The sequence below is a fragment of the Puma concolor genome, chromosome C1 (genome assembly GCF_028749965.1).
Source record: "Puma concolor isolate L17-30 chromosome C1, mPumCon1.1.hap2, whole genome shotgun sequence".
Taxonomy (NCBI): Eukaryota; Metazoa; Chordata; class Mammalia; order Carnivora; family Felidae; genus Puma; species Puma concolor.
In genome coordinates this window covers 95,890,831-95,914,611 of record NC_141674.1, presented here as the reverse complement: position 1 = coordinate 95,914,611, position 23,781 = coordinate 95,890,831, and the positions used below count along the sequence as shown (strand labels likewise).

At 42.5% G+C, this 23,781-nt stretch overlaps 2 protein-coding genes and 1 non-coding gene across 4 annotated transcripts in view; 2 read left to right on the top strand and 1 right to left on the bottom strand.

The window, feature by feature from the left end:
- KCND3 (potassium voltage-gated channel subfamily D member 3) overlaps positions 1–888 on the top strand; it is a 205,809-nt gene extending 204,921 nt beyond the window's left edge. For both annotated transcript variants that reach the window (XM_086717836.1, XM_086717835.1), the window contains one exon: positions 441–888. In XM_086717836.1, the coding sequence (XP_086573962.1) occupies positions 441–642 (202 nt within the window). In that variant the 3' untranslated portion in view covers positions 643–888. The remainder of the gene's footprint in view (positions 1–440) is intronic.
- Positions 889–10,162: 9,274 nt separating this feature from the next.
- Positions 10,163–21,124, bottom strand: DDX20 (DEAD-box helicase 20). The gene is made up of 12 exons (XM_025935085.2): positions 21,042–21,124; positions 20,523–20,871; positions 20,058–20,152; positions 18,260–18,428; positions 17,531–17,645; positions 17,266–17,408; positions 16,983–17,121; positions 16,825–16,883; positions 15,246–15,328; positions 14,803–14,908; positions 14,584–14,685; positions 10,163–12,020 (listed from the first exon to the last, which is right to left on the bottom strand). The coding sequence occupies exons 2-12, from the start codon at positions 20,821–20,823 to the stop codon at positions 10,861–10,863; spliced, it is 2,472 nt and encodes an 823-aa protein (XP_025790870.1). The 5' UTR covers positions 20,824–20,871; positions 21,042–21,124; the 3' UTR covers positions 10,163–10,860.
- TRNAK-CUU (transfer RNA lysine (anticodon CUU)) lies at positions 16,112–16,184 on the top strand. The gene has a single exon. It is a non-coding gene; the product is annotated as a tRNA-Lys (tRNA).
- Positions 21,125–23,781: the final 2,657 nt, after the last annotated feature.

Genomic DNA, 23,781 nt, shown 5'->3' with positions numbered 1-23,781 from the left:
CACAAGTGTCACAGTTGTGTTAGACATGGCTCATCTCAGGCTGCTGTTGAACCACAGACTGACCTTTTTCTTCCTTTCTCTGCTTACACTTTAGGCCACTTCCCACTATCTCCAGTGAGTGGCAAGGAATTCAGGGAAAGCAAAAAAATGCCACAAATGATAGGTAAACAGTCGTGGGAGGGGGTACAGTCTAACGTATCCCCTGAATTCCAAAGCCTAGCATACGTGACTTTGCAATTGTTAGAAATGATCATTAGAATGGGTAGGACAGGCTAACTACCAAAAACGGAGACAGAGGGACACTGGAGCTTCCTCCTAGTTACCATGAGCTAGACATGTCGGAGTCAAGGACGCTTTGGGACACCAGCAAGAGGAACCATCACCAACTCTTTATTTTCTTCTTCTTCTTCTTCTTCTTTTTTTTTTTTTTTTTATCCCAGTCGCTCCAGCCTTAACTTGAAAGCAGACGACGGACTGAGACCGAACTGCAAAACATCCCAGATCACCACAGCCATCATCAGCATCCCCACCCCACCAGCGCTAACCCCAGAGGGGGAGAGCCGGCCGCCCCCTGCCAGCCCCGGCCCCAACACGAACATTCCTTCCATAGCCAGCAATGTCGTCAAGGTCTCCGCCTTGTAAACCCACTGGACAGAGGGCCGGCGCGGGGAGTGGGAGTGGAAGGGGCTGGCATGTTGGTGAGTGGCCAGTGGGACCACTCCCTCCCCGTCCTCGCTATCTCTGCCTGCCCTGTTGCACCCCTAGCACTGAAACTTGTGCCTGGAAGGAAAAGGAGGCAGCAAAGGGGCACCCGAGGTTCACTGCTGCTAGCACGGACGGACGTGGCTGTGGCTGTGGCCCTGTGGTCCTGCATCTGGGGCCAGAGGAAGTGGGGTGGGGGGAGATGGGGGATGGGGTGACGGGGGTGGGAGGGTGGTATAGAGGCTGTGTGCCAGGACGGGGCCTGGAAGGGGGGGAGCCTCAGACCAAATAACAGTTGTTTCTGGAGCCCCCAGTGAGGAAAATACAAGACCAAGAGCAGCACAGAGGCCGAGTTGTCACATGCAAAACAGGAAGAAAATATAACACTGTGTATTTAAGCACCTTTTTCAAGGCTCTTAATGGATAATATTTATTCATGGGAAAAGGTGGAAAACAAAACACCAACGGATTTTTGTGACATATTTTTCTCCATGGACCCAATACCTTTGAACCAAAACAATGCATTTTGTGAGGGTTTTTTTTTTTTCTTCTTTTATAGCAGAAGCTTTTAGGCTAAGAAGTCCGTTATTGCTGAGTTCTCTCTCCATTCCCCCAGGTGGGTGAGGTCAACTGAGCCTGGGCCCCCACTGCCCAGCTGACCTGCACAGAGCTGCCAACTGACCACACAGCAACACTTACCCTCTGTATGTCCTCTGTCTCTGTCCCTCTCTGCTTCACCCCCTGGCTGTTCTTCTCTGTGTCCAGCCATCTGTCTCTACATGGACCCCGGTGATCCTGAGACGTGTTAGTAAAGCCTTCTCCTACTGCCAAGCACCTGCAGACTCGTGCCTGCAAGTTATATCTGTGTGAATGCAGCTGTGGAAGAGAAAAGAATAAAGCCAAAAAGGGAGAGTTTAGGGATGAGGGAAGTCCACTCCCTTGTGGTTGGAACCACTGGTGTTTGGGGAAAAAAGGGACTGACCAGAAATTTCACGCTGGGATCTTGACAAAGGAAATAGCCAATACCTGAGAGGCGTGGTCGAGTCTGGTGTGTGCCAGTGAAGAGAGAAGAGCCCAGGGCTCACAGCTGTAGTCGGCCCCGGGGGCATCTTGTTATGTACCCTTCTTACAGGACCCACCATAAAGCCCATCGGAACTCTGCCAAGAGGCCCCATTAACAGTTTCATGCAGAAAGGGCAAGGTTCTGGCTTACCTTACAATTAAGGCAACTCCCATCCGGAGGCTGCAGGAGATGGAGCCTGTGTGCTTCAGTGAAGGATGCTCCAAAGTGCAAAAGCAAGTGAGAGATTCTAGATGAGTCTTACATGGTCTGAAAAATGACTTGAGGTCTGAAGAGTCCTCAGGCCTGATGTCCCTGAAGGTAACTGAAATGGGGGCAAAGCCTGATCACCTCCGTGCAAGTGAGGGAGTGACTGTTAACTTCTGGAGAACCTGTTCAAGTGGTTTACACCCTGGTGGGACTGGGAAAAGCATTTCTGGAGGCCTCCCACCATTTTCACTGCTTAGAGCAGAGCAGGTGGGCCTCAGGATGAGAGACAGGCCCCTTCCCGCCCTCCCCAGTTGCAGTCTCTCTGGCTTGGCCTCTGAGATTCAGAAGCTCCTCATCCATTCTACAGTTTAGTGGTTAGCAGTTCAATTGTAGGCCAAGAGCCTCTCTGCCCGCCACAGCCATCTAGACAAGTTGCACTAGTCAGGAACCTAAGAACACCTTCAGTGGGCTTCCCTATGTCTCCAGCTCTGTTGAGCCTGTGGAAGGGGAAGGCCAGTGGGTTCTGAGATGGCTCCTAACCAGAAGGTGTGCAAAAGGGCAGAGGAGAGGGAGCCTTCGACCTTTATCTCATTATACTATCCTCACTGACCACTGACTGAGTCCTTTCGGTCCAGCCTCCAAGATTTCCCCCTAATATGAGAATGGGGTGGTTTTGACCTTCTGAGCCTGTGGTCTAAGTAGACAGAAAAGCTTTGCAACTACAGATGAATATATACACAGGAATATATACACAGGAATACACACACACACACACACACACACACACAATAACAACAACCTAAACACACCTGAGAATCAGTACTTAAATCCATTCACTTCATACACATATCCCATTAGGGAAGGGGAAAGACTGGGCTGGACTCCATGCAGAAGGCAGGCAAAGGACTAGAAACAGATTATTTCCTTTGAAAGAATGGTAATGGAACAAAATTAAGCATATCTAAGTATCTAAGTTTACATCATAAAAACCGAGTCACAGGGTGCCTGGCTGCCTCAGTCAGTAGAGCACACGACTTTTGATCTCAGGGTCATGAGTTCAACTCCCACGATGGGCGTGGAGCCTACTAAAAAAGAATAAAAACTGAGTGTGGAGTAAGGAATAAAGAGGTAAATAGGAACATGGTTGCATACACATACAAACTGCCTGTGTTTAAGAACCGGTCATCACAGGGTTAGAATAATGACTGATCATTATGACTGAGCGTGTTAGTGCTTCCCACAAAAATTAATGAACAAATTTTTAAAATCATGTCCCACATAATTTCTCATTTTTTGACCCTAATTAACTATTTTGTATTCCTTCAATTTCATTTATAAATCTCACATTAAGCCAGTTCCTAAGAGACTTCAGACTGTCCCCTTCATCTCCATCCCCCAACGTAGCTGCAGCCAGGGATAAGAGACCCAGCTCACCAATGGTCCAAGAGATGTCAACCCAGGAAAAGGACTCCTCTACACAAGAGAGAACAACAAGACTACACTGCTAGAAGACTTTTGTGAGTAAACAAAAAGACCTAAGTGTGCTGGGTCGGTCATTGGACTAACTCATTGGCCAGTGACCGAAGAACCGGGATATCAGGGTTTTCTGGAGGCAATGGCTTTCTGGGGCAATGATTCCTGAGTTTCTTGAACCACTTCAGCATAATAGAAGATTCCCGAAACACCTTGCCCCATTCAGTCCCACTAAGCATCAGAGAGGGTTAAAAATAATAATGATAGTAATAGGCTATGTTCAAATGAATGGAAACTTAGAAAACATCGTATTAAGAATGTATTAGAACTAAAAGGCATTAAGAATATCTAATTGATTTTCCAGCATAGAAAGCTGAGGCCCAGAGAAATTAAGTGACTTGCTCAAGGTCATGCAATCATTTAATGTCCTAGCTGGGACCAGAACACAAGGCCCTTGGCTATTAGTCTAATGCTTTTTCCACTACATTCGCTGCCTCTAGGAGCAGTGATGCTTCGGAGAAGACCCATCAAAGAATACATGCTGTAATTAGAGACATAGTCTTATGTAAATGTCAATACTACTTGGACACAGCCCTTGGAAACCATTTGACTGTGCTAATACAAACCATCTTTTGAAGCCACCATTCTCTGGGTGGAACCAGCTATGGACTATCAATTCTGTCCGAAACAAACACAAACAAACAAACAAACAAAAGGTGAACAACTGAACAGTTTTCCTTCCATCGAATGCTACTTCTTCTCAATGAAGAGAGGGCTAAAACATTTCAAAGCATCCCTTCCGGGGTCCTTTTGATCCTTACTACTATCTCTGATGGTAGTAGGTCACGTGACTAAGTCCTTGATTCACAGAGAGGGAAAACAGGTGGAGAGAAACTGAGTGACACAGCATGGCAAGTGAGTGGCAGAACCGTGATTGTGATCCAGGGCTTAGACTTCTCGCCCTGAGATTTTTCTTCCACATCATGTTGCATTACTCTGGGGCTTGCTTATATTTTTAATACTTGGATTTCAAGGGTGGTGATTAGGGGGAGGAAGCATTCCATTCAGGAGCACCGGGAACCGGGACCTCCAGAAGCAAACTCTGTACGATTTCGCCTTCATCCCCCATTCTTAGAACGTGTCAAATTCAGGACTAACTTCTGACTGAAAGACCAGATATTCTCAGTGACAGTTGGACATAGTCTACAATCACATGGGAGTTTAAGGCCAGCAAGTAGAAAAGTAAAACTAAGGGGAACAAAGAATTTGAACAGAAATTAAAGTGGACAGTTAATGCTGATCCATGGTTAACAAGAGTCACCTTGTGAATGTGCTAAGGACTTTTACCTAGTTTTCAAATTACCATTCCTGCAGTTCAGGATCGTGTCATTTATTGGCCAGAATATAGGCAGAAGTGTACATTGAAACGCGTATGTAGATTTTTTTCCTTGACTTTTTAACTTTGCAGAGGTAGTGGTTGTAATTGAGCTAAATCTAGATTCTAAGATTATCAACGAAGTCCAGTGGTCCAGGCTCCCTCACTTCAATTATCAGGTAGCTACAAGGCAGAAAGATCCCAATGCTGTTAACCTAAGGCAATAGTAGTTTCCCTTCTAAACTAGTTGGCATGGTAACCATAACAAGAACCTGGAAGACTTTTATTTTCCCTTTCTGATTTCCTTATGAAGTCTCATTTGCAAAGCTTTAAACTGACTGGATGAAGGAAAACCATTTTTATGATCCATGACCCTTGGAGCCCAAACAGGATCATGAAGAGAAAGTGGCTATCAGAAAAAGAAATAGCTTTAAAGGGGTTCCTTTTGAGTCTTGTTTTCTATTCAGAATGTTCTATGTTTTTCTCATCAAGTGTGGGAATGACATTTATCTTAGCAGGTTACTTAACTACACTGGATGATGTCACTCTAAACCAGTGTAGGGCACTGACCCAAATCCTGGGGGGCTCCTTGGACCAATAGACTATTTTACAAACCTGGGAGGTGGGAGGGATGGTATATTTTTGATAATCAGACATTCCAATGTAATGTTTTCCTTAGAGGTCACCTACCCATTAATGTTATCGTGAAAAACATCAAGTGTGTTCTTTTCTATTTTCATATAATAAATGGGCTTTGCTTACCAACATCACAATGGCAAAGAAATACTGTACAAAACTGCAGGAAGATAAAACATGTGAAAACTTTGTATGAAAAAAAAAAAAACTCTTGAGTTTCCTGTTGTCTTCTTTTGAAACTGTAGTGCATATGTTAAAACGTATTATCATTTACAGTATTGAGTCATGTGCCACTGCTGTACCTGATGTATCCAATCTGGATTAAACAAACTATGTGCCACAAACCCTAATGTGATTAGGAATGTTTGTTTTAATACCAATTCTCCTGCTATACACTAGAAAATACGGGTAATTTGAACAAAGAGGCGTTCTATCTTGTCAAAGAAAAGCCACAGAATCTCCAAAGTGTGTGTAAGGGTCTCGTCTCATCTTCCCTCCTCCACCCTCCCTCAACGCAAGCAACCTCTTGACGACCTGGATCACAGATCTTGCCTGCTCCCATGCTTTAGTCATGGATGTCCACAAGCACTGGATTGCATTTGTCAACAGCCCTATTTTGAGACCAGCCCCGTATTACTAAAAGAAAATCTGCTTTTACATAGCAGTACTGGTTCTGCTGAGAATATATTTACTCCTTCATCTAAACCAGGGTCTTAAAACTAAAGAGAAAACCCAAAATTAAATGTGTAGGGTATGGCAGGAAGCTTGGGAATTAGGTGATGGAGGCTTACATTTAGGTTCTATTGCTTACTTGCATGACTTCCCATCAGGCACTGTGTTTCCTCATCTTAAAAGTGGGGGTACTGGATTAAATATCTTGAAGATTTGCTCTCACCTTAGTAATTCTGATTTAGGTTAACGAGAAGAGGCATTTTCATACTCCACCATAATGTGAACAACACACATTCCCAGCAACAATGGAAATCCTTTTAATTTCCCCATGACTACATCCCAATCAATGAAAACCATGATAGAAATGGAACAACGTCAAGGCAAAAATGCATGATGCCCAAAGGCCTTTCAAGTTGGCCATGAAATTCAGACGCTCATATCCTTATCACCCACTAGGTGTCACTACGGATCCACAGCTCACATCATCCAGAGACCAGAAACTGGAAACCAGATGTGCACGGAGCAATACATGCTCCTTTTTGCTAAAAAAAACACTCAGTGTTAACTGGGACATAGGTGTTTGTTGACAGAGGCACAAAACAATATTCTGCTAAAACAATAGAATACCCTTGTGAAGGATCCAGTTCCAAGGTCAGCTATGACTATCAAAATTATGTTTTCTTAAAGATTAACAGGTTCATTTACATTTAGGGGAAGGGGAAAAAACCGAAAACTTCAAAACTACTCCTCGTCTCATATGATTTGATCTGCAAGTACTATAATTCCTATTCAATTATTTTTAGCACTCAGGGGCCAAAGTTTACCTTTAAACCACACTTTTTTTCTTTTAATATTTTTTTAACATTTATTTTTGAGAAGGAAAGAGACAGAGCTTGAGCGGGGGAGGGGCAGAGAGGGAGGGAGACACAGAATCCAAAGCAGGCTCCAGGCTCTGAGTTGTCAGCACAGAGCCCAACGCAGGGCTTGAACTCACAGACCACGAGATCATGACCTGAGCCAGAGTTGGATACTCAACCGACTGAGCCACCCAGGCACCCCTAAATCATATTATTAAAAGGTAAGTGATGCTACAATACTTAATCTACTTTAGAAAATGTTATTTTTATTACCCAAATAGTTTGTCTTCTAAGTCAGAATTATCTACAGCTGCAGGTTTCCTAGAGATTTCTCTACATGTTAATACTACTAACCTAATTTAAGTTAAAGCTTAACTAGAATAGTGGTATTTAGTATATTGTTTAGTATTCTAGAATTCAGACATTAAGCCAATTCACACTAGCCTTCATCCAAATCACCTGAATTTATCAAGGCTCTCTATATTCATAAACTGATTTTTCTCTTCCAGAGCTAAAAAGTATTTTCTTATTAGTCATATTTTAATTAAATCTTGGAACTGGAAGGGAACCTAAAAATCTTCTAGTCTAACCCCCTCATTTAATTGATGAGAAAACTGGACCCTAAGAGGTCATCTAACAGGTACAAGGTGAAAAAGGAGGCGGCAACCATCTCTGCCCCGACAAATGCTCTTTCCACTACACAATAGCACTCTCGTGTGAATTCACCTGAAAACTACCTATGGTTCCTAACAGATTATGGAGCAGTCACCTTGACTGCAATTCTTTTTTTTTTTTTTTTTAATGTTTATTTACTCTTGAGAGAGAGAGAGAGAGAGAGAGAGAGAGAGGAAGGGCCAGAGAGAGAGGGAGACACAGAATCGGAAGCAGGCTCCAGGCTCCAAGCTGTCAGCACAGAGCCCAACACGGGGCTCGAACTCACGAACCACAAGATCATGACCTGAGCTGAAGTCAGACGCTTAACTGACTAAGCCACCCAGGCGCCCCACCTTGACTGCAACTGTAGACAAAAAAGTCTAACCATGCACAAATAGCAGCCGGTTCCTTCCACAGCCACCACCAATACTACGTCCCCTTATTTGGGAAGGTAACTGCTGAAATTTCCCAAACAAATGCTTATGGAAAATGAAACCATCAGTATTTTCAGATGTTATGTGTATGCTCCCCTCCAGCTTATTTTCCTACTAAAAAAAAAAAAAAAAAAAAAAAAAAAAAAAGCAAACACAAAATAAGATAAACCTTGAGAGAATCCAATTAATTTCAAGACTAATGGGTAACCTCATCTCTAATTAAGATGCAGCAGTATCCTAATTAAAATCCCCTAGCAATGACAGACTGTGAACTTGGCTGTATTGTGGGGGGAAAGGGTAGAGAAAAAGAGGTAAGTTCAATTATATAGCAATAACGGGATCTTACTGAAATGTGTGTAATTAAAGTCTCTACCTCTTAATGACATGCTGGACCTAATTATGGATTTGCTATTTACAGTGTTAATTAATTCATTCTAACTTGGCAATACATGTACAGTACAGATCCGTGTAAGTAAAGCCTACCACTGCCCAACCCAGATGACAGGAATCCGAATTAAACAGGAGTTTAGGGTAGTGGTATGTTGAAGGTTGTGGACAGTAAATGACAGTGGCTGTGGATGTTTGCTGAAAGCCTGGAGGAAAGTGTTGGTAGTGCCTAGGGAAGTATGTACACAGAAAAGAAGAGCTTTCCTTTTAAAAAGTTAAATACAAATCTCTCTAGACATGAGGGGTTCTCTCACCACAATTCCAATTCACAAGGTTTGGGAACCAAACGCGTAATCATAAAAAGATTGCCAAGGAGAAGAAATGAAAGAATACGTATCTTTACACCACCCTTATCCACAGAGGATACGCTCCAAAATTCCCAGTGGATGCCTCAAACCGCGGGCAGTTCTGAATCCTATATGTACTGTTTTTTCCTATACGTACATACCCATAATAAAGTTTAATTTATAAATGAGGCACAGTAAGAGATTAACAATAATAGAACAATCACAACATAGTATAATAAAAGTTACATGAATGTGGTCCTCAAAGTATCTTATTGTACTGTACTCACCCCTCTGGCGATGATGTAAGATGATAAAATGCCTACCTGATGGTGAATGCTATAGGTATTATGACACAGCATTAGGCTACTACTGACTGGCCGGACAGTATGTCAAAAGGATCATCTGCTTCTGGACCCAATCAATGGCTGACTTTGGGTAATTGAAAGTGCAGAAAGTAAAATATCAGGGGGCACCTGGGTGGCTCAGTCAGTTAAGCACCTGACTCTTGATCCCAGCTAAGGTCATGATCTCACGATTCATGAGATCGAACCCCACTGACAGCGCAGAGCCTGCTTAGGATTCACTCTCTCCCTCCTCTCTGCTCCTCCCCTGCTTACACATGCTTTCTCTCTCAAAATAATAAACTAAAAAAAAAAAAAAAAAAAAAAAGCAAAATCTCAGATAAAGGGGACTCCAATTAATTTTTTTCTGAGTCATGATTTATAGATGTACCATCTCGGGGGCGCCTGGGTGGCGCAGTCGGTTAAGCGTCCGGCTTCAGCCAGGTCACGATCTCGCGGTCCGTGAGTTCGAGCCCCGCGTCAGGCTCTGGGCTGATGGCTCAGAGCCTGGAGCCTGTTTCCGATTCTGTGTCTCCCTCTCTCTCTGCCCCTCCCCCGTTCATGCTCTGTCTCTCTCTGTCCCAAAAATAAATAAACGTTGAAAAAAAAAAAAAAATTTTTTTTTTTTAGATGTACCATCTCAGAAAAATGAGACGTTCCCCTTAGATCCTAGCACTAAAGGTAAAAACTGGGGGGAAAATTTCTAGAAGGCATAAGATTAGGACATACTATGAGAAGGGTTTAAACAGAATGAGTTCCAGCTTCCAAAAAAAGTTAAAATGAAGGGCTAAAACTTTCCTTTAGCCTCCCAACAGATTAGGGCAGTTCTTAATCTGGCTTCTACACCTGGGCTTCAGAAGGTCTATGAACCTCTTGGAATTACATATACAAATCTTGTTTACAGAATGGAAACTTTTCTGGTACAAATCTATAGCTTCCATCAGATTCATAAAAGGATCCAAGAACCAACAAAGATTGAGTTACTCCTTTTCTTGAGAAACGGAAGACAGCCACTGATGATCCTGAGCTATTTAATGCACGTAAACACACACACAGCTTTCACAATCTTAAAAACAAGACATTCGAAAAAAAGATGAACAATAAACATGTCAATAAACATTTGGCTAAGTTCGCATTTTTACTGGTAACAAATATTTTTCCTGGAAGCAAATGGCATCAAAGCTACCTCTGGGCGAGTGTGAAGCAATATTTATTCCTTCCTACCTAAACATAAAAGGCGAGGGGATTTTCTGATCTATCGTGTTACAAATTTCTACAAGAACACACCTCTATAGAAATACAGCCCAAGCCTTTTGTCAAGAACTCCACAGCATAAACTAACATTATTTTTCAAACCTCAACTGTTTTTATTTTTATTTTTTCAAGTAAACAGTGGTATTAAGTCTTTTTAAATGTTTCTTTCTTGAATGGCTTACAGAAAATGGCATCCTGGGACCTTTAGCTCTATGTCTCCAAAATTTTCTTTCAAGGATCTGATCCATGAAGTTTCTCAAAAAAAAAAAAAAAAAAAGATAATATACCTCACCTAATAAGACAGGTCAAAACAGTCTGAAAAATAGATGTGTCCCAGCAGAAAGCCTCAAGACTTTTCAAATTCCTCAAAAATGGCACTGTGCTAAAGGCCCCGGAGGATGGCTATCCGAAGGTATCACTCGTTGATATTTCTGGATGGTATGAGGTACTGCCTGTCATCACTGGTTGCCACGCATCATTTCTTGTAGATAAATGGTATTCATGTGATAAGCTGCCACCCAACTTGGATGCCTCTGAGCATTCCAATAATATGACTGAGAAGCAGCAGCGTAGTATTCCTGCCATGCCCTGTAGTAAGCTCTCCAGTACTCCTCATAGTCCTGGTAGGTCTCGGAAAAATTCAGATGGGTTTCCCTGTGGCAGTCGTACCAACCGTCCTCCTGGGGTTCTGTCTGCATTCGATAGGAAGACCGCCTGGGAGGGTTTCTCCGGCTCTGCTTAGCTCTCTGGGTAGCCCCCTCTTTATGCCTTGCCTTTGTCTGGATTTCAGGTGATTCCTGATACTCTACTGGACTGGGGATGTTGTTTCCATTCAGAGGCTGCTCCAAAGAGATATGGCCATCCACACGAGTAGACTCCGCATCTTTCGGCTGAGTATCAGAAGAGCCTTCCAAGTAGGACTTATTTCCTTTGCTCTGGGAAGAAGTCCTTGAGCTGTAAGAATCACTGTCACTCTCAGAGTCTCCAGATTGACTGCTACTTGCCAATACCTGCACTCTCTCTTCAGGAATTCTGTTTCTTACAAAACCATTTTGAGGATTGACAGTCTGATCCCCAGGACCCGTGTAATGCCTGATGATTTCCACAGGTTTCTCTAACCCCTCTTTAATATAGTGTTCATAATCCTCTACCAATTCCGAAAAAGTCAAAGAGTATGGCAGATGGATTTTAAAGGACGACAGACAAGGAATTTTAGGGAGTGACACAGGTATAGCTTCTTTGACCTGGTGCTGACCAGTCGAGTTTTCAACAGAGATCTGAACAGAATTCTTCATCGGCTCTTCCAATTGTATGCCACAGCCCACTTCTTTCGGTGACACTGCTTTTTCGATGATTCCACACTCTGAGTGGCTTTTCACAGGAAGCTTTTGTTTGGTATTATTTTTTGATTTGACTAAGAGTGCAGATACAGAAGTATTTCTAGATGAAGCCACATGGTTACCATGAGCTTTCGGAGTTGGAAAGGTTCTCTCTATTTTTTGAATCTGCTTTTTTAAGGGCTGGGTAGGTACACTTGCTAAGCCATATGTATGCATAGCAGCTTGAACCTCCACATCCCAATCCGAACATTCTTCCATCAGACCAGGAGGAATGGGATCTACATAAAAGGAACAAAAGAATATTAAAATTCTTGAGCTGCTCAAGACCAGCAATTTTTGAATGACTTCATAAAGCTTTCCATGGTAAAGTAAGAAATAATATATACTAATAATACACTAAGAAGCTTAAGAATTGCACTTAGTATTTTAAAAGACCCAAGCAATCCTCGCAGTGAAGAAATACACCCCAAAATATGCAAGACCCATCCCATACTCACAAGCGGGATCTCCCCATACCTCCCACTCAGAAAGAACTTCTGCCAGGACATACAAGTCTGCAGAAATTCCCCCATCTCTTCCCCTCCCACTCTCCCCAACTCTTCCCCTTTATCTCACTACTGCTGACAGCAAAACAAGATTATTAGAAAATGGATTGTGCTCCCCAGAGCTTATCAGCTGGGGAATATTACGACTGCAACTCTGCACCCAAGTAAATCTGCCACCCTATACTCCCAACAGGGAGGAATCACTGCCCCCAACAGTGGAGAAAAACCTCTATCTGGGAACAAGTTAAGAGGACTGTAAAAAGACCTGTGGCCTCAACAGCACTTGCAAATTTTTAAAAATTTGCTGGCTCCAGCTCTCTAAATTTCCTATTCCATCCAGGAGGGATAGTTTGCTCCCACCTGCACACTCAGACCTTCCCAAAGTGTGATCAGTTTTCACCTTAGGCAGACAAAATACACAAAGCCCCTGATTTACACAGGTCTGCCTGTCTGTTCGTGCTACTGGGGCTCCACATAGACGTATCCACTATTGAATCCCTCGTTCTGAACTCTTCAGCTGGGGCTCTTGATCTTTTGCTGAACAGATCCTCTGACAAAAACTCGACTCCTACTGAGGTGGTATCCCTTGTTTGCCTCCCACCCTTCTCAAATAGGCCGACTGCCCTCCTTACTCCTGTGCCAGGTGCTTCACCTGAGCAGTCTGCTATCATACAAGCTCCTAGTCCAGTATAAATCCAACACCACGAATATAATTTTCTCATGATTTCAAGGCTCCGAGAACATTATGTGAAGATCGAAATATGTCATTTTCCAGTATCCAAAGGCAAATTTTATTTATCACTACATGCTATGATACTGAATCCTACTGAAGGTCTTAACTCTCTTTTACCAATTTTCAATTTACTATTTTCACATTATAATCATCTGACAGATTATCAATAGACTCATACATAGAGTTAACATACTATAGAGTCTTAAAAGTGACATGGGGCACCTGGGTGGCTCAGTTGGTTAAGCATCCGACTTCAGCTCAGGTCATGATCTCACAGTTTGTGGGTTTGGGCCCTGCATCAGGCTCTGTGCTGACAGCTCAGAGCCTGGAGCCTGCTTCAGATTCTGTATCTCCCTCTCTCTCTACCCACCCCCCACCCATGCTCGCTCGCTTGCTCTCTCTCAAAAATAAAATAAACATTAAAAAAATATTATTAAAAGTGACAGAGAACCTAAAGACTGTTTCAAAAAACAAGTATTTTGTAAATCAGGACACAAGCTTAGAGCAATTAAAGAAATTTGTGAAAAGATCACAAAATGAGCTATGACAGAGCCAGAACTCCTAGAATCCACAGAATTCCCAGACCTATGCTTAATCTAACTTTATAAAAATCACTAATGGAGTTAAATATAAATCACTGAAATATTCACTGCTATATTTATTCAATAACTACTTATCCCATATTCTAGAAGGTCATGTATATGTAAGTGTACAATTATGTATATATACACATATATACTAGTATATACATATATATGCACACATATATGTACATATACACATGTATATACACACATACACACTAACGTGCATATATTAACATATACAATAAATGAGCCACATTTCTACACAACAGTTTTTAAAGTTTTCAAGAGATCATTAATAGTTTCGGACATGCAGTTTCCAAGGTGGCACTAAAAAAAAAAAAATCAGCTTGACAAATGACTCATTAAATCAAAAGAAAACACTTCAGGGGCACCTGGCTGGCTCAGTCATAAGAGCACAGGACTCTTGACCTCAGGGTTGTGGGTTCAAGCCCCACACTGGGTATACAGATGATAAATAAATAAATATTAAAAAGGAAACACTTAAAATTTTTCAAAATAGCATTTAAAGATATTATTCCTTCCTTCCCCGTGGTGACAAAGGAGAATACAGCAAGAATTACCTCCACAGCGACAAAAGAAGGGAAATATATGCCCTCTTACATAAAACAGTGAAATCAAATTGCAAGGCTAAAAGCTAAAATACAGAGCTAATACAGTAGTAAAATAATTCTCATTTCTCATGTGCCAGGAGTTAGCTTGCAATCTTCTCCTTGCTGCTTATTAGCTGTAAGAACTTAGGCAAATTACTTCACTTTTCAATGTCTTGATATCCTCATTCACAAAAAATCGACAATAAGGGCACACACCTCATAGAACCATGGTGATAATTAACCAAGTTAACATATGGAATAGGACCTAACATATCCTAAGTGCTCCGTGTCAGCTGTTAATTTTATGAGGCCTATCATCAATATCACTATTCTTTTGACAGCAAAATGACACAGACAAAACATACCTGGTAAAGGCAGAAGGTTGATGTTACATTTCTGGGCAATTTTCATCATCACATTTTCTTCTTCTCCCCGACAACAGTAGGTCACTGTCAACCCCAAGGTACCTAAAGCAGAGGGACTGTTAATTAGTAAATCATTTCCACATAAATGACATTCTACCTGTCACATCTTCCTCCTAAAGAAAGCAGCCAAACTTTTCACTTCTTTTTTTTTTTTTTTACCAAAACGGCCAGCTCTGCCAATCCGATGCATGTATGTCTCCCAATCCAATGGTACATCCAGATTTACAACCAGGTTCACCTTCTCAGCATCAATCCCACGGGAAGTCTTGAATTGAAGAGGAGAACAAGTGTTTGCATTAACTGCCACACAGGCTCCAACGCACACTAGATTATTCTACTATAGTACGACCAAAACCCAAGTGAAGAACAGGAAGGAATTCAGGAGCAAAGGAAAAGGAAATTAATTTCTAATAACTAGCTTCAAGAATAAAGATGAAAATATAAGACTTTTAAGAAAGCATGTTCCCCAGCACTGGAAAGACAATTCCCTTCTGGTATTCTTATCAGACACACCCATGTAAAGTAATAGTTGAAACCTGTGCATCTAACAAGAGAGCCCAAGTCAAGATGGATTAGTCACCCAACCCGAACGAGAAATATACCAAATCTGTGGAAATGAGGACTCTGCAATGAAACTGCTTCAGCTTGGCCATAGCATCAAGACGCTGATTCTGATTCATGTTACCTAAAAAGACCCAAAAAGAAAGTCATATAAAAACAAGCTAACATATTTATCAAATACACAAAAAGCAGAATTCCTAACTACCAGTCTTAACGCTTTAAAAATATACCAAAGTTAACTCTATCCTTATATACAAATATAGGTTAAGACCTAAAGTCAGAATCTTTTACAATACGGTTAGGCAGTCAACTTGAAATTCAAAAACATATTTTATTTTATTTCAATTTTTAAAAGTCTATCTACCCATTTTGAGAGAGAGAGAGAGAGAGAGAGAGAGCGCGCGCACAGGGGAGGGACAGAAAGAGAGGGAGAGAGAGAATCCCAAGCAAGTTCCATTCTGTCACCGCAAAGTCCAACATGGGTCTCGATCCCATGAACCATGAGATCATGACCTGAGCCAAAATCAAAAGCCAGACACCCAACCGATTAAGCCCCCCAAAAATCAATTTTAAATGGTGACTAGGTTATGCCTGCAGATATACCATTATATCCGCAAGGTTACATATGAAGTAAAACAATTCTTAGAAAAATTGCTTTAATCAGCGGTTTATAAATTTGGTTTTGAAGTGTGATCTACAGTCAAAATATTGTCCATTAGAAAACAGTCTCCCCAGTATCTCATAATATACAATAATGAGACAAGCTTATGCTAACAGGTTACAAACTAAGCTATCAATGAGAACTCTAAAAAGGATCTTACTGATCAAAAATTCCTTTAAATCTTTCATTTCTATTAGGCCAGCAGTAATAATTTAGTTTTCTGTCAAAAATGAATCATCCTGGGGCACCTGGCTGGCTCAGTTGGTAGAGCATGTGACTCTTAATCTCAAGGTTGTGAGTTCGAGCCCCACACTGGGTATAGATATTACTTAAGTATAAAATCTTAAAAAAAAAAAAAAAATCATGTTCACCTTCCTCAAGACCATAAAGCAGTTAATTCAGTAGCAGCTCACAGCATTTTTACAATGATTATGTAAAGAAGCAAAATATGTTGCACTGAAGATAACAAAGGCAAACTTTATAAAATTATTGAGCTCTTCATGGACAATTCATTCCAATTTTCTAATTTCGTATGATGTACTAAGTTACAACTTAAAAAATAAGAATATTGAGGGGCAACTGGGTGGCTTGGTCTTAAGCATCTAACTCTTGACTTCAGCTCAGGGCATAAACTCGTGGTTCCTGAGTTCCAGTCCCACATCAGGTTCTGCGGTGACAGTGCAGAGGCTGCTTGGGATTCTTTCTCTGCTCCTCTCTCCACCCCTCCTCTGCTCACTCTCTCTCTCTCTCAAAAAATAAACTAAAAAATATAAATAAAAATAAGAATATTGATATATCAAATTCCAATGAAAAATTAACCTGAAATTTCCTTTACTCTAAAGACTCAGTGTAACCTCACACTCATAAGACAACTCGGGAAGTAGCATTTCTTCTTCCTGACTTTGGAGAGGCTTCAAGTCAGGATACTAAACAAAGATTTAAGTAAGCTATAAACTTACCCGAAATACACTCAGCAGGAAAGCCTTTAGAAGAAAGAATATCAGCCAAATGTTGTGCTCTATGAAAAATAACACAGAGGTTATAATTTTATAAATATGGCCCCATGCCTATCCTTTTATTTCACAAGTTCCCCAAATGACCTTTTAAGGTACATTACCTGCTGTGCAAATTAGAAAAGACTAAGGCTTGATTAAACGGAATTCTGCTGAACAGTTCCTGTAAATGCTGAGCCTTTTCCTCAAAAATCTTATGGGCCAAAGGGTATGAATTGACAACTCTGTAATACTGCTTCAAACCTGCAAAGAAGAGTCCTCTGTTAAAACAAAACATATTTGCTATATCCTAATAGCAAATATGAAAGCAACAGCCAACTAGGCAAGGGAAAGCTCCAGAGTATCACAAACAAACCAGTAATGTAAGTATCCAATATCTGTACTCACCTAGGAGACTCGGATCACTGGAATTTAGTCTTACAAAAGTGGGATCTCTCATGTACCTTGTCAAAGCATTAGCCAAATATTCAGGGTAGGTGGCTGATACGGCCAACATCTGTTTACTTGCAGGCAAGGAAGAATAAATCCAGCTGCAAAATACAAGAAAAACACACACCATGGAAACTAATCAAACAGTAACTACCACCTGTTAAAGCTAAAGATAGACACTTTAGGACACCATTTTAATAGTCCAGCAAGTTATTTTTCTTACTTTATTTGCTCCTGGAAGCTGCCTTCTTCTAAAAGCTTATCTGCTTCATCAAGAATAAAGAGACGTATACTGCCTGGGTTCAAGTAGTCAAGTTCTATTAGTTGTTTAATTCTGCCTAAAGTCCAGAAAAAAAGCATATTGAAATATTTAAGATGCACTGAATTTGTGCAAATCTCGGCCAGTGTTGTTACTCTACTCACTCACAGGTTATACTGTTGATTTTCTTGACCCGACCTTCGTTATTATACATTTATGCACCGAACCACAAATTAGAAATGTTGAATTCTATCTTGCCTAAATCCATTATTTCTTTCTCATATTTCACCACCAATAAGCACAGATCATAAACACTACTCCCATCAAAAGACTTGAATGCTAAGGCCCTGAATACTCAATTCTGATCTGAGTGATTCTTGACTGAATGATTAATAGAGAAGCAAAGAATAAATCCCAATCCATGGCTTAGAAAGCCTTCTTGAAAATCATCTCCTTTCTCCTCTTTTCATAAGCCAATTCCATAGGTGCACTTAAACAGCCTCAGGGATGGAGATTTCCTACATTCTGCTGGTAATTCCAGTCACATGTCTAAAGCCTCGCTTATAATCCTCAAAATAATTATCAGAGTTATCAAAGATTCCCATATTCTTACATCAATTATTTTATATTACCTATATTAAAAGTGTTCAGTTCCTTAAAAGCCCCAGTTATGAACAGTCATTGATATCTTACCAGGAGAGCCAACAGCAATATGGCACTTTTTAAGTCTGGTTTTGTCTTGTGATAATGGAGTCCCTCCAATAAAGACATGACACTCTAAGCCTTCCATTTTTATTCCAATAGCTGTAATAACAGAATGTATCTGTACAGCAATTTCTCTTGTAGGAGCCAAGATCAAAATCTAAAAAAGCATAAAATATATACACTTTTAATGAGTCAGTGGAACAGATACATGTGGTTGGCACATTTTGCATTATAATGAGCTAGTTTTCATTTAACCAATCATTTTAAATGATGAGTTTTTACTGACAAGGGAAACTATTCCATTCATTCACATATATATTCATTCAACAAACACTGAGTTGAATGAATTGCCTACCTACTAGGCAACATATAAGTTGCTGTGGAGTCAAGAGTTAACAATACACAGTTCTTGCCCTCAGGGCACTTTCATTCTGTGTAAGAAGACATACAATAAACAAACGGACATAAATAATGGCATACAATAAGAGTTGGGGGCGGGGGGAGAAGTGAAAAAAGAAGGGAAGGAGTTATTTTAAATGGAGCAATCAAGGAAGGCCACTAAGGAAATAACATTTGAGCAGAGACCTAAATGTACACGGCAGAGTAGAGCTTAGCTATGTGACACCTGGGGAAATGATTTTGGGAAGAGAAATAGCAAATGTAAAGGCCTCAAGACAGTAACATTCTTGGTGTACCTGAGGAATAGCAGGGAGGCCCTTGTAACCGGACCTAGTCAGGGTGAGATTTCTAGCTCCATGAAAAGGAGCTTTAGGGAGTCAAGGTGAGAACTTTGCAAAATAATTAACTACTGGAGGACAAGGTGAAACTACATGTTCTGAGCTAGGAGAAGGAAAAAACTGCTTTAAAAAAAAAAACTAGGAGAAGAAAATATGCCAAAACGGTTAACAGCAGTTTCGCTCTGGGTAGGTGAGATTATCAGATGCGGTTATCTGGTACTTCTTGACTTTTCTGAAGTTTCCCAATTTTCAAAATTAAATTTGAGAACACAAAGATCTTAAGTTTAAATATACAAATTTGGTTTATGGCACTTTTCAGGGTTTTGGCATTTCATCTACTCCCAAATTATCAGAAACCAAAATCGCAAATACATCTCAATTCAATAGGCCTCAATTCTAGGACTAGAATAGCCTAGGTCTTTGGGAAGCTGAAGGATTTCTTACGTGCATAACCCAGGATTTGGTAGATATGAGTCAAGAAGCTTTGAATACGGATATCCTGGCATACTGTTTATACATAACATGCGCTTGAAAAATCTCTGTTGAAGAAATTATTTCCAAACCTAAATCTCTTATTAGTTTGGGTTCTCTTAGACCTACTCCAAGAGAACCTAGAAGATGGGAGATCAATAGGATATACTCACAAGGCTGTAAGAACCACCTGCAGTTACCAGCAATAGCCAGAGCACTACATTATCATCAATCAGGCCAAATACTAAATCTTATCACAACCGGATCAGCAAGTAGAAGAACAAAGAAAACCTATCTGTATTCCCAAGTACTGAAAAAACTAACACACATGGCATTATTCTATTTAAGATGCGGTGATAAAAATTTCCAAATTTCTAACACTAATAACATATCCTTGGTCACCATCCACACCACCAGCACTCAAAGGCTTTAATGTCTACTTCTATGCTTTTCATATGGCTCACCTCAATCATTCGTTAAATTCACCTCTTCTCTCAGGAGCTATGGTATTGCGTCCAACCCGCGATAATAAAATCCACGTAACATACCCTCCTTTGAGTCCTCTCAGTTAGACTCACCTGGGTACTTAGGTTTTCAAGAACCAGAGAGTCCAAAGCAATGGTAGAGAACACACACGTTTTCCCGGTGCCAGATTTAGCTTGAACAATTAAATCTGAGGAGAAAAAATATATACTGTATATCGCTAACCAGTACCGACTAAAGAAGCTTAGATACCGACACGAAACCACATGATTACAAGGGTCTCCAGAAGATCACTGGTTGGCACCTTCGTTTTTAGTGAACTCTCAAAAAAGCATCGGGCCATATCCAGAAACAGGGCTCGTCCCTGAACCTCTACCGTTTATCTTCTCGAACGGAGAGCCAACTGTCACCGTGAAAAGGACCGTAACCATCAACGCCGCGTCTCTTACAGGGGAAACTGAGGCTCGAAAGCATGCAGCGCCCGGACGCAGGCCGGACCCCGCACCCGCTCCGGGACTCCTCCGGGACCCTCCCGGCCCGCGCACGGCCCCCGCCCTCACCGAGCCCGCAGCGCCCCAGCGGGATGGCCTTGAGCTGCACCGGCGAGGGTCGCTCGAAGCCGGCAGCCCGCAGCCCCTCCAGCACCGGCCGCGACAGCAGCAGCGACTCGAAGTCGGCCGGCTCGGCCAGCAGCACGTCCCCCGTGCGGGTCCGTGGGCCGCTGACGTCGTGAGCCGTCCGCAGGCTCCGCACCGGCCCGGGGGGTGGCTCCGAGGCCTCGAGCTGTGCGGCCACACGCTCCGCCGGCATAGCGGCCTCCACCGTCGCTAAGGCCGCTGAGGCTTCAAACGCCGCCGCCATCGTAGCCGCGCCGCCGGATCTCGCGGTACTTGAGGCGAGGGAGGGAGCCTAAGAGCGAGAAGAGGAAAAACTTTATTGGCAGTCCTCCCAGGAAGACACGCTTCGGCGAGGGGCGAAGGGACGGAAGTCGGAGGCTCAGGAAGTCTCGCAAGCAGCGATAACGACAAAACAATGTGGCCCGAGGAAGGCCGAAAGGAGGAGAGAGAGGCGGGGGCTACCGGTGTGCGGCCGCTGGCAGCCTGCAGAGGGCGCCGCGCGCACACAGTGGGGGCGCCGCCCCGCCTCCCGGCCCTCCGTGGGCGGTCCGCCCAGTCCCGCGCTCCGCCCCGCGCCACCCTCAGAACGCCGGCTTTGTGAGGCGCGTGCGGCGTCACTCTCCCCGCCTCCCGGTCACTGGCGGCCGGTGCCTCCGGCGGAGCCTATCCCCGCCCGCTCGAGGCGGCTGGGGCACAACCAGACTCGGCTTCCTCGTGGTCCGGTCCGTGTCTGTCTCGGCACCGCGTCACTCTTCTCTGTCGCCAGCCCGAGCACGGCCCCTGGCACACTCAGCTCCCGTACCCATCCGTTGAATTGCCGCCAGGCCCTGGACTGACACCTCTCAAAGCCACAGCCCCGCCTCAGACCGCTCTCTGAACTTAGATTTGTACATCCATCGGCCTTCTCAGCATCCCCATTGAGAAGTCTGGTAGACATCTCCCATCTTTCATGCCACCTGGGTGTTGCTCCTGTCCCCGGCTTTATGCACCACCATCTCGCGGGGGGGGGGGGGGGGGGGGGGCAAGGGACCGACTTTGCCACCTTCCCTTCTTTTAGGTCTCTGCTCAAATATCGCCTTTCCAAAGGGGCCGTTCCTGACTTTTTTTTTTTTTAATTTTAATTCCAGTGTAGTTAACATACAGTGTTGTATTGTTTTCAGGTGTACAATAAGGCAGTTCTACCATTCTATACATTACTCAGTCCTCATCATGGTAAGTGTACTCTTTAATACCCATCACCTCTTTCACCCTGATCTATTATTATTATCTAAGATACTTCCATCATCCTCTGGGTTCCCCCAACTTTCCCACCACTCTCTGTTCCCTTGTTCTGCTTTATTTTTCTTCATGACACCACTACCTGAGATTGTGTTTATTGTCTGTCTCCCCCACTCTATGAGGACAGGGACCTGTTCTGTCTAGTTCTCTTCTGTATTCCTAATGAGAAAAAAAACAGATCTGACCCATAGTAAGTGCTCAGTGTTTATTGAGTAAATGAGTTCCTGCGAGTCTTAGCCATAACTCCAAGTTTAAATATTTCTGGAACCTAATCTTATTTATAATTCCAAAACTAAAGATATTCTGTATCCAACGCCAACTTTTTCTTTTGTCCTTATATCATCATTCTGATCATTATCTCTCACCCCATGCTCACACACATGCAGGTGCACACAGAATGATGATCCAGATTCCAAATGATGTAGAAGGGGCTTTGGCACTGTAATCCCATCTGTAAGAGGTCTCAAGGATGCGTTTTGGTTAGAAATTTAAAAAACATTGAGAAATGTCAACTGTCCATGTGAAAGAAGGGGTTCTGTTGGGAGTGGGCACTGAAGTTTCCAGGCTTCCTCTTAGTAACCCCACCTTTTTCATCCATCTAGCCCCCAAATCCCAAACCTGGGAGTTATTCTTTTTAAAAAAAATTTTTTTTTAACGTTTATTTATTTTTGAGACAGAGAGAGAGCATGAATGGGGGGAGGGTCAGAGAGAGAGGGAGACACAGAATCAGAAGCAGGCTCCAGGTTCTGAGCTGTCAGCACAGAGCCCAACGCGGGGCTCAAACTCATGGACCGCGAGATCACGACCTGAGCCGAAGCCGGATGCTTAAACGACTGAACCACCCAGGTGCCCCACTGGGGCACTCTACCATCTACCATCACTCTCCCTTTTCTTACAGTTTACCTGAGGGCAGGTAATTTTGCCTCTATGTACCTCATTCATTCCTCTGTCCAGTCTCCATAGCATTTGTCCTACTTTAAGCCCCTTTGTCAGCCTAGCTATTGAAACAACCTTCTGAATAGTCCCCTGTCCCTTTTCTTCTCTCTCCCAGCCACTCACTCCACAAGTACTGGAGTAATCATTCTTAAGTGTGTACCATAGGTTGTTTGGGTCCAGCTTCAGATCCTGTTCCTTTTTTTCATTATTTTTATTTTTATTTACTTTTTTTTTAGAGAGAGAGAGAGAGCATTTGAACATGAGCAGGGGAGGGGCAGAGAGCGAGGGAGACAGAATCTGAGGCAGTCTCCAGGCTCTGAGCTGTCAGCACAGAGCTTGACTGGGGGCTCAAACTTGTGAACCTCGAGATCATGACCTGAGCCGTAGTCAGATGTTTAACGACTGAGCCACCCAGGTGCCCCTAGATCCTTTTAACAAACTTTTTTATTTCCCATGCCAGACTCCCACTTCACACTATAATAACTCCAGTCTCTTACCCGGTTCTATTTACTTGTTTAGGTGTCTGTCCCTTACACTAAAAAAAAAAAAAAAAAAAAAACAAAACTATAAGCTTCTCAAGGATGGGAATTTTTTCACTCCAGGCTCTCCAGCCCAGCACCAGGCCCTTGGTGGGCCTAATAAACACTGAATCTTGCTCAAAAGTCTTTGCTGGGTCTCCATTGCGCATAGCAGTAATTCTATAAACTCACACCAATCGATGAAGAAGCCAGCTCTCATCCCAAAAGAAACAAAAAGACTGCTTTTCCAGAAAAGAACACGTCCAGTTTTATAGACATTCTGTGATCGTGTTTCTTGTTTATGATGTTTTACGGACACAAATATTGCAGTAAGGTTACTAGGAATAAATTGTATTGCTACAGCTAAAAACACAAATCAATACATAAAATATTTTCCTCAGTAATGGAAAAGTTAGATAAAGTTGTTGGCTGTAACTTTTAGTGCTGTAAAGATAAAACACAGAGGTAAG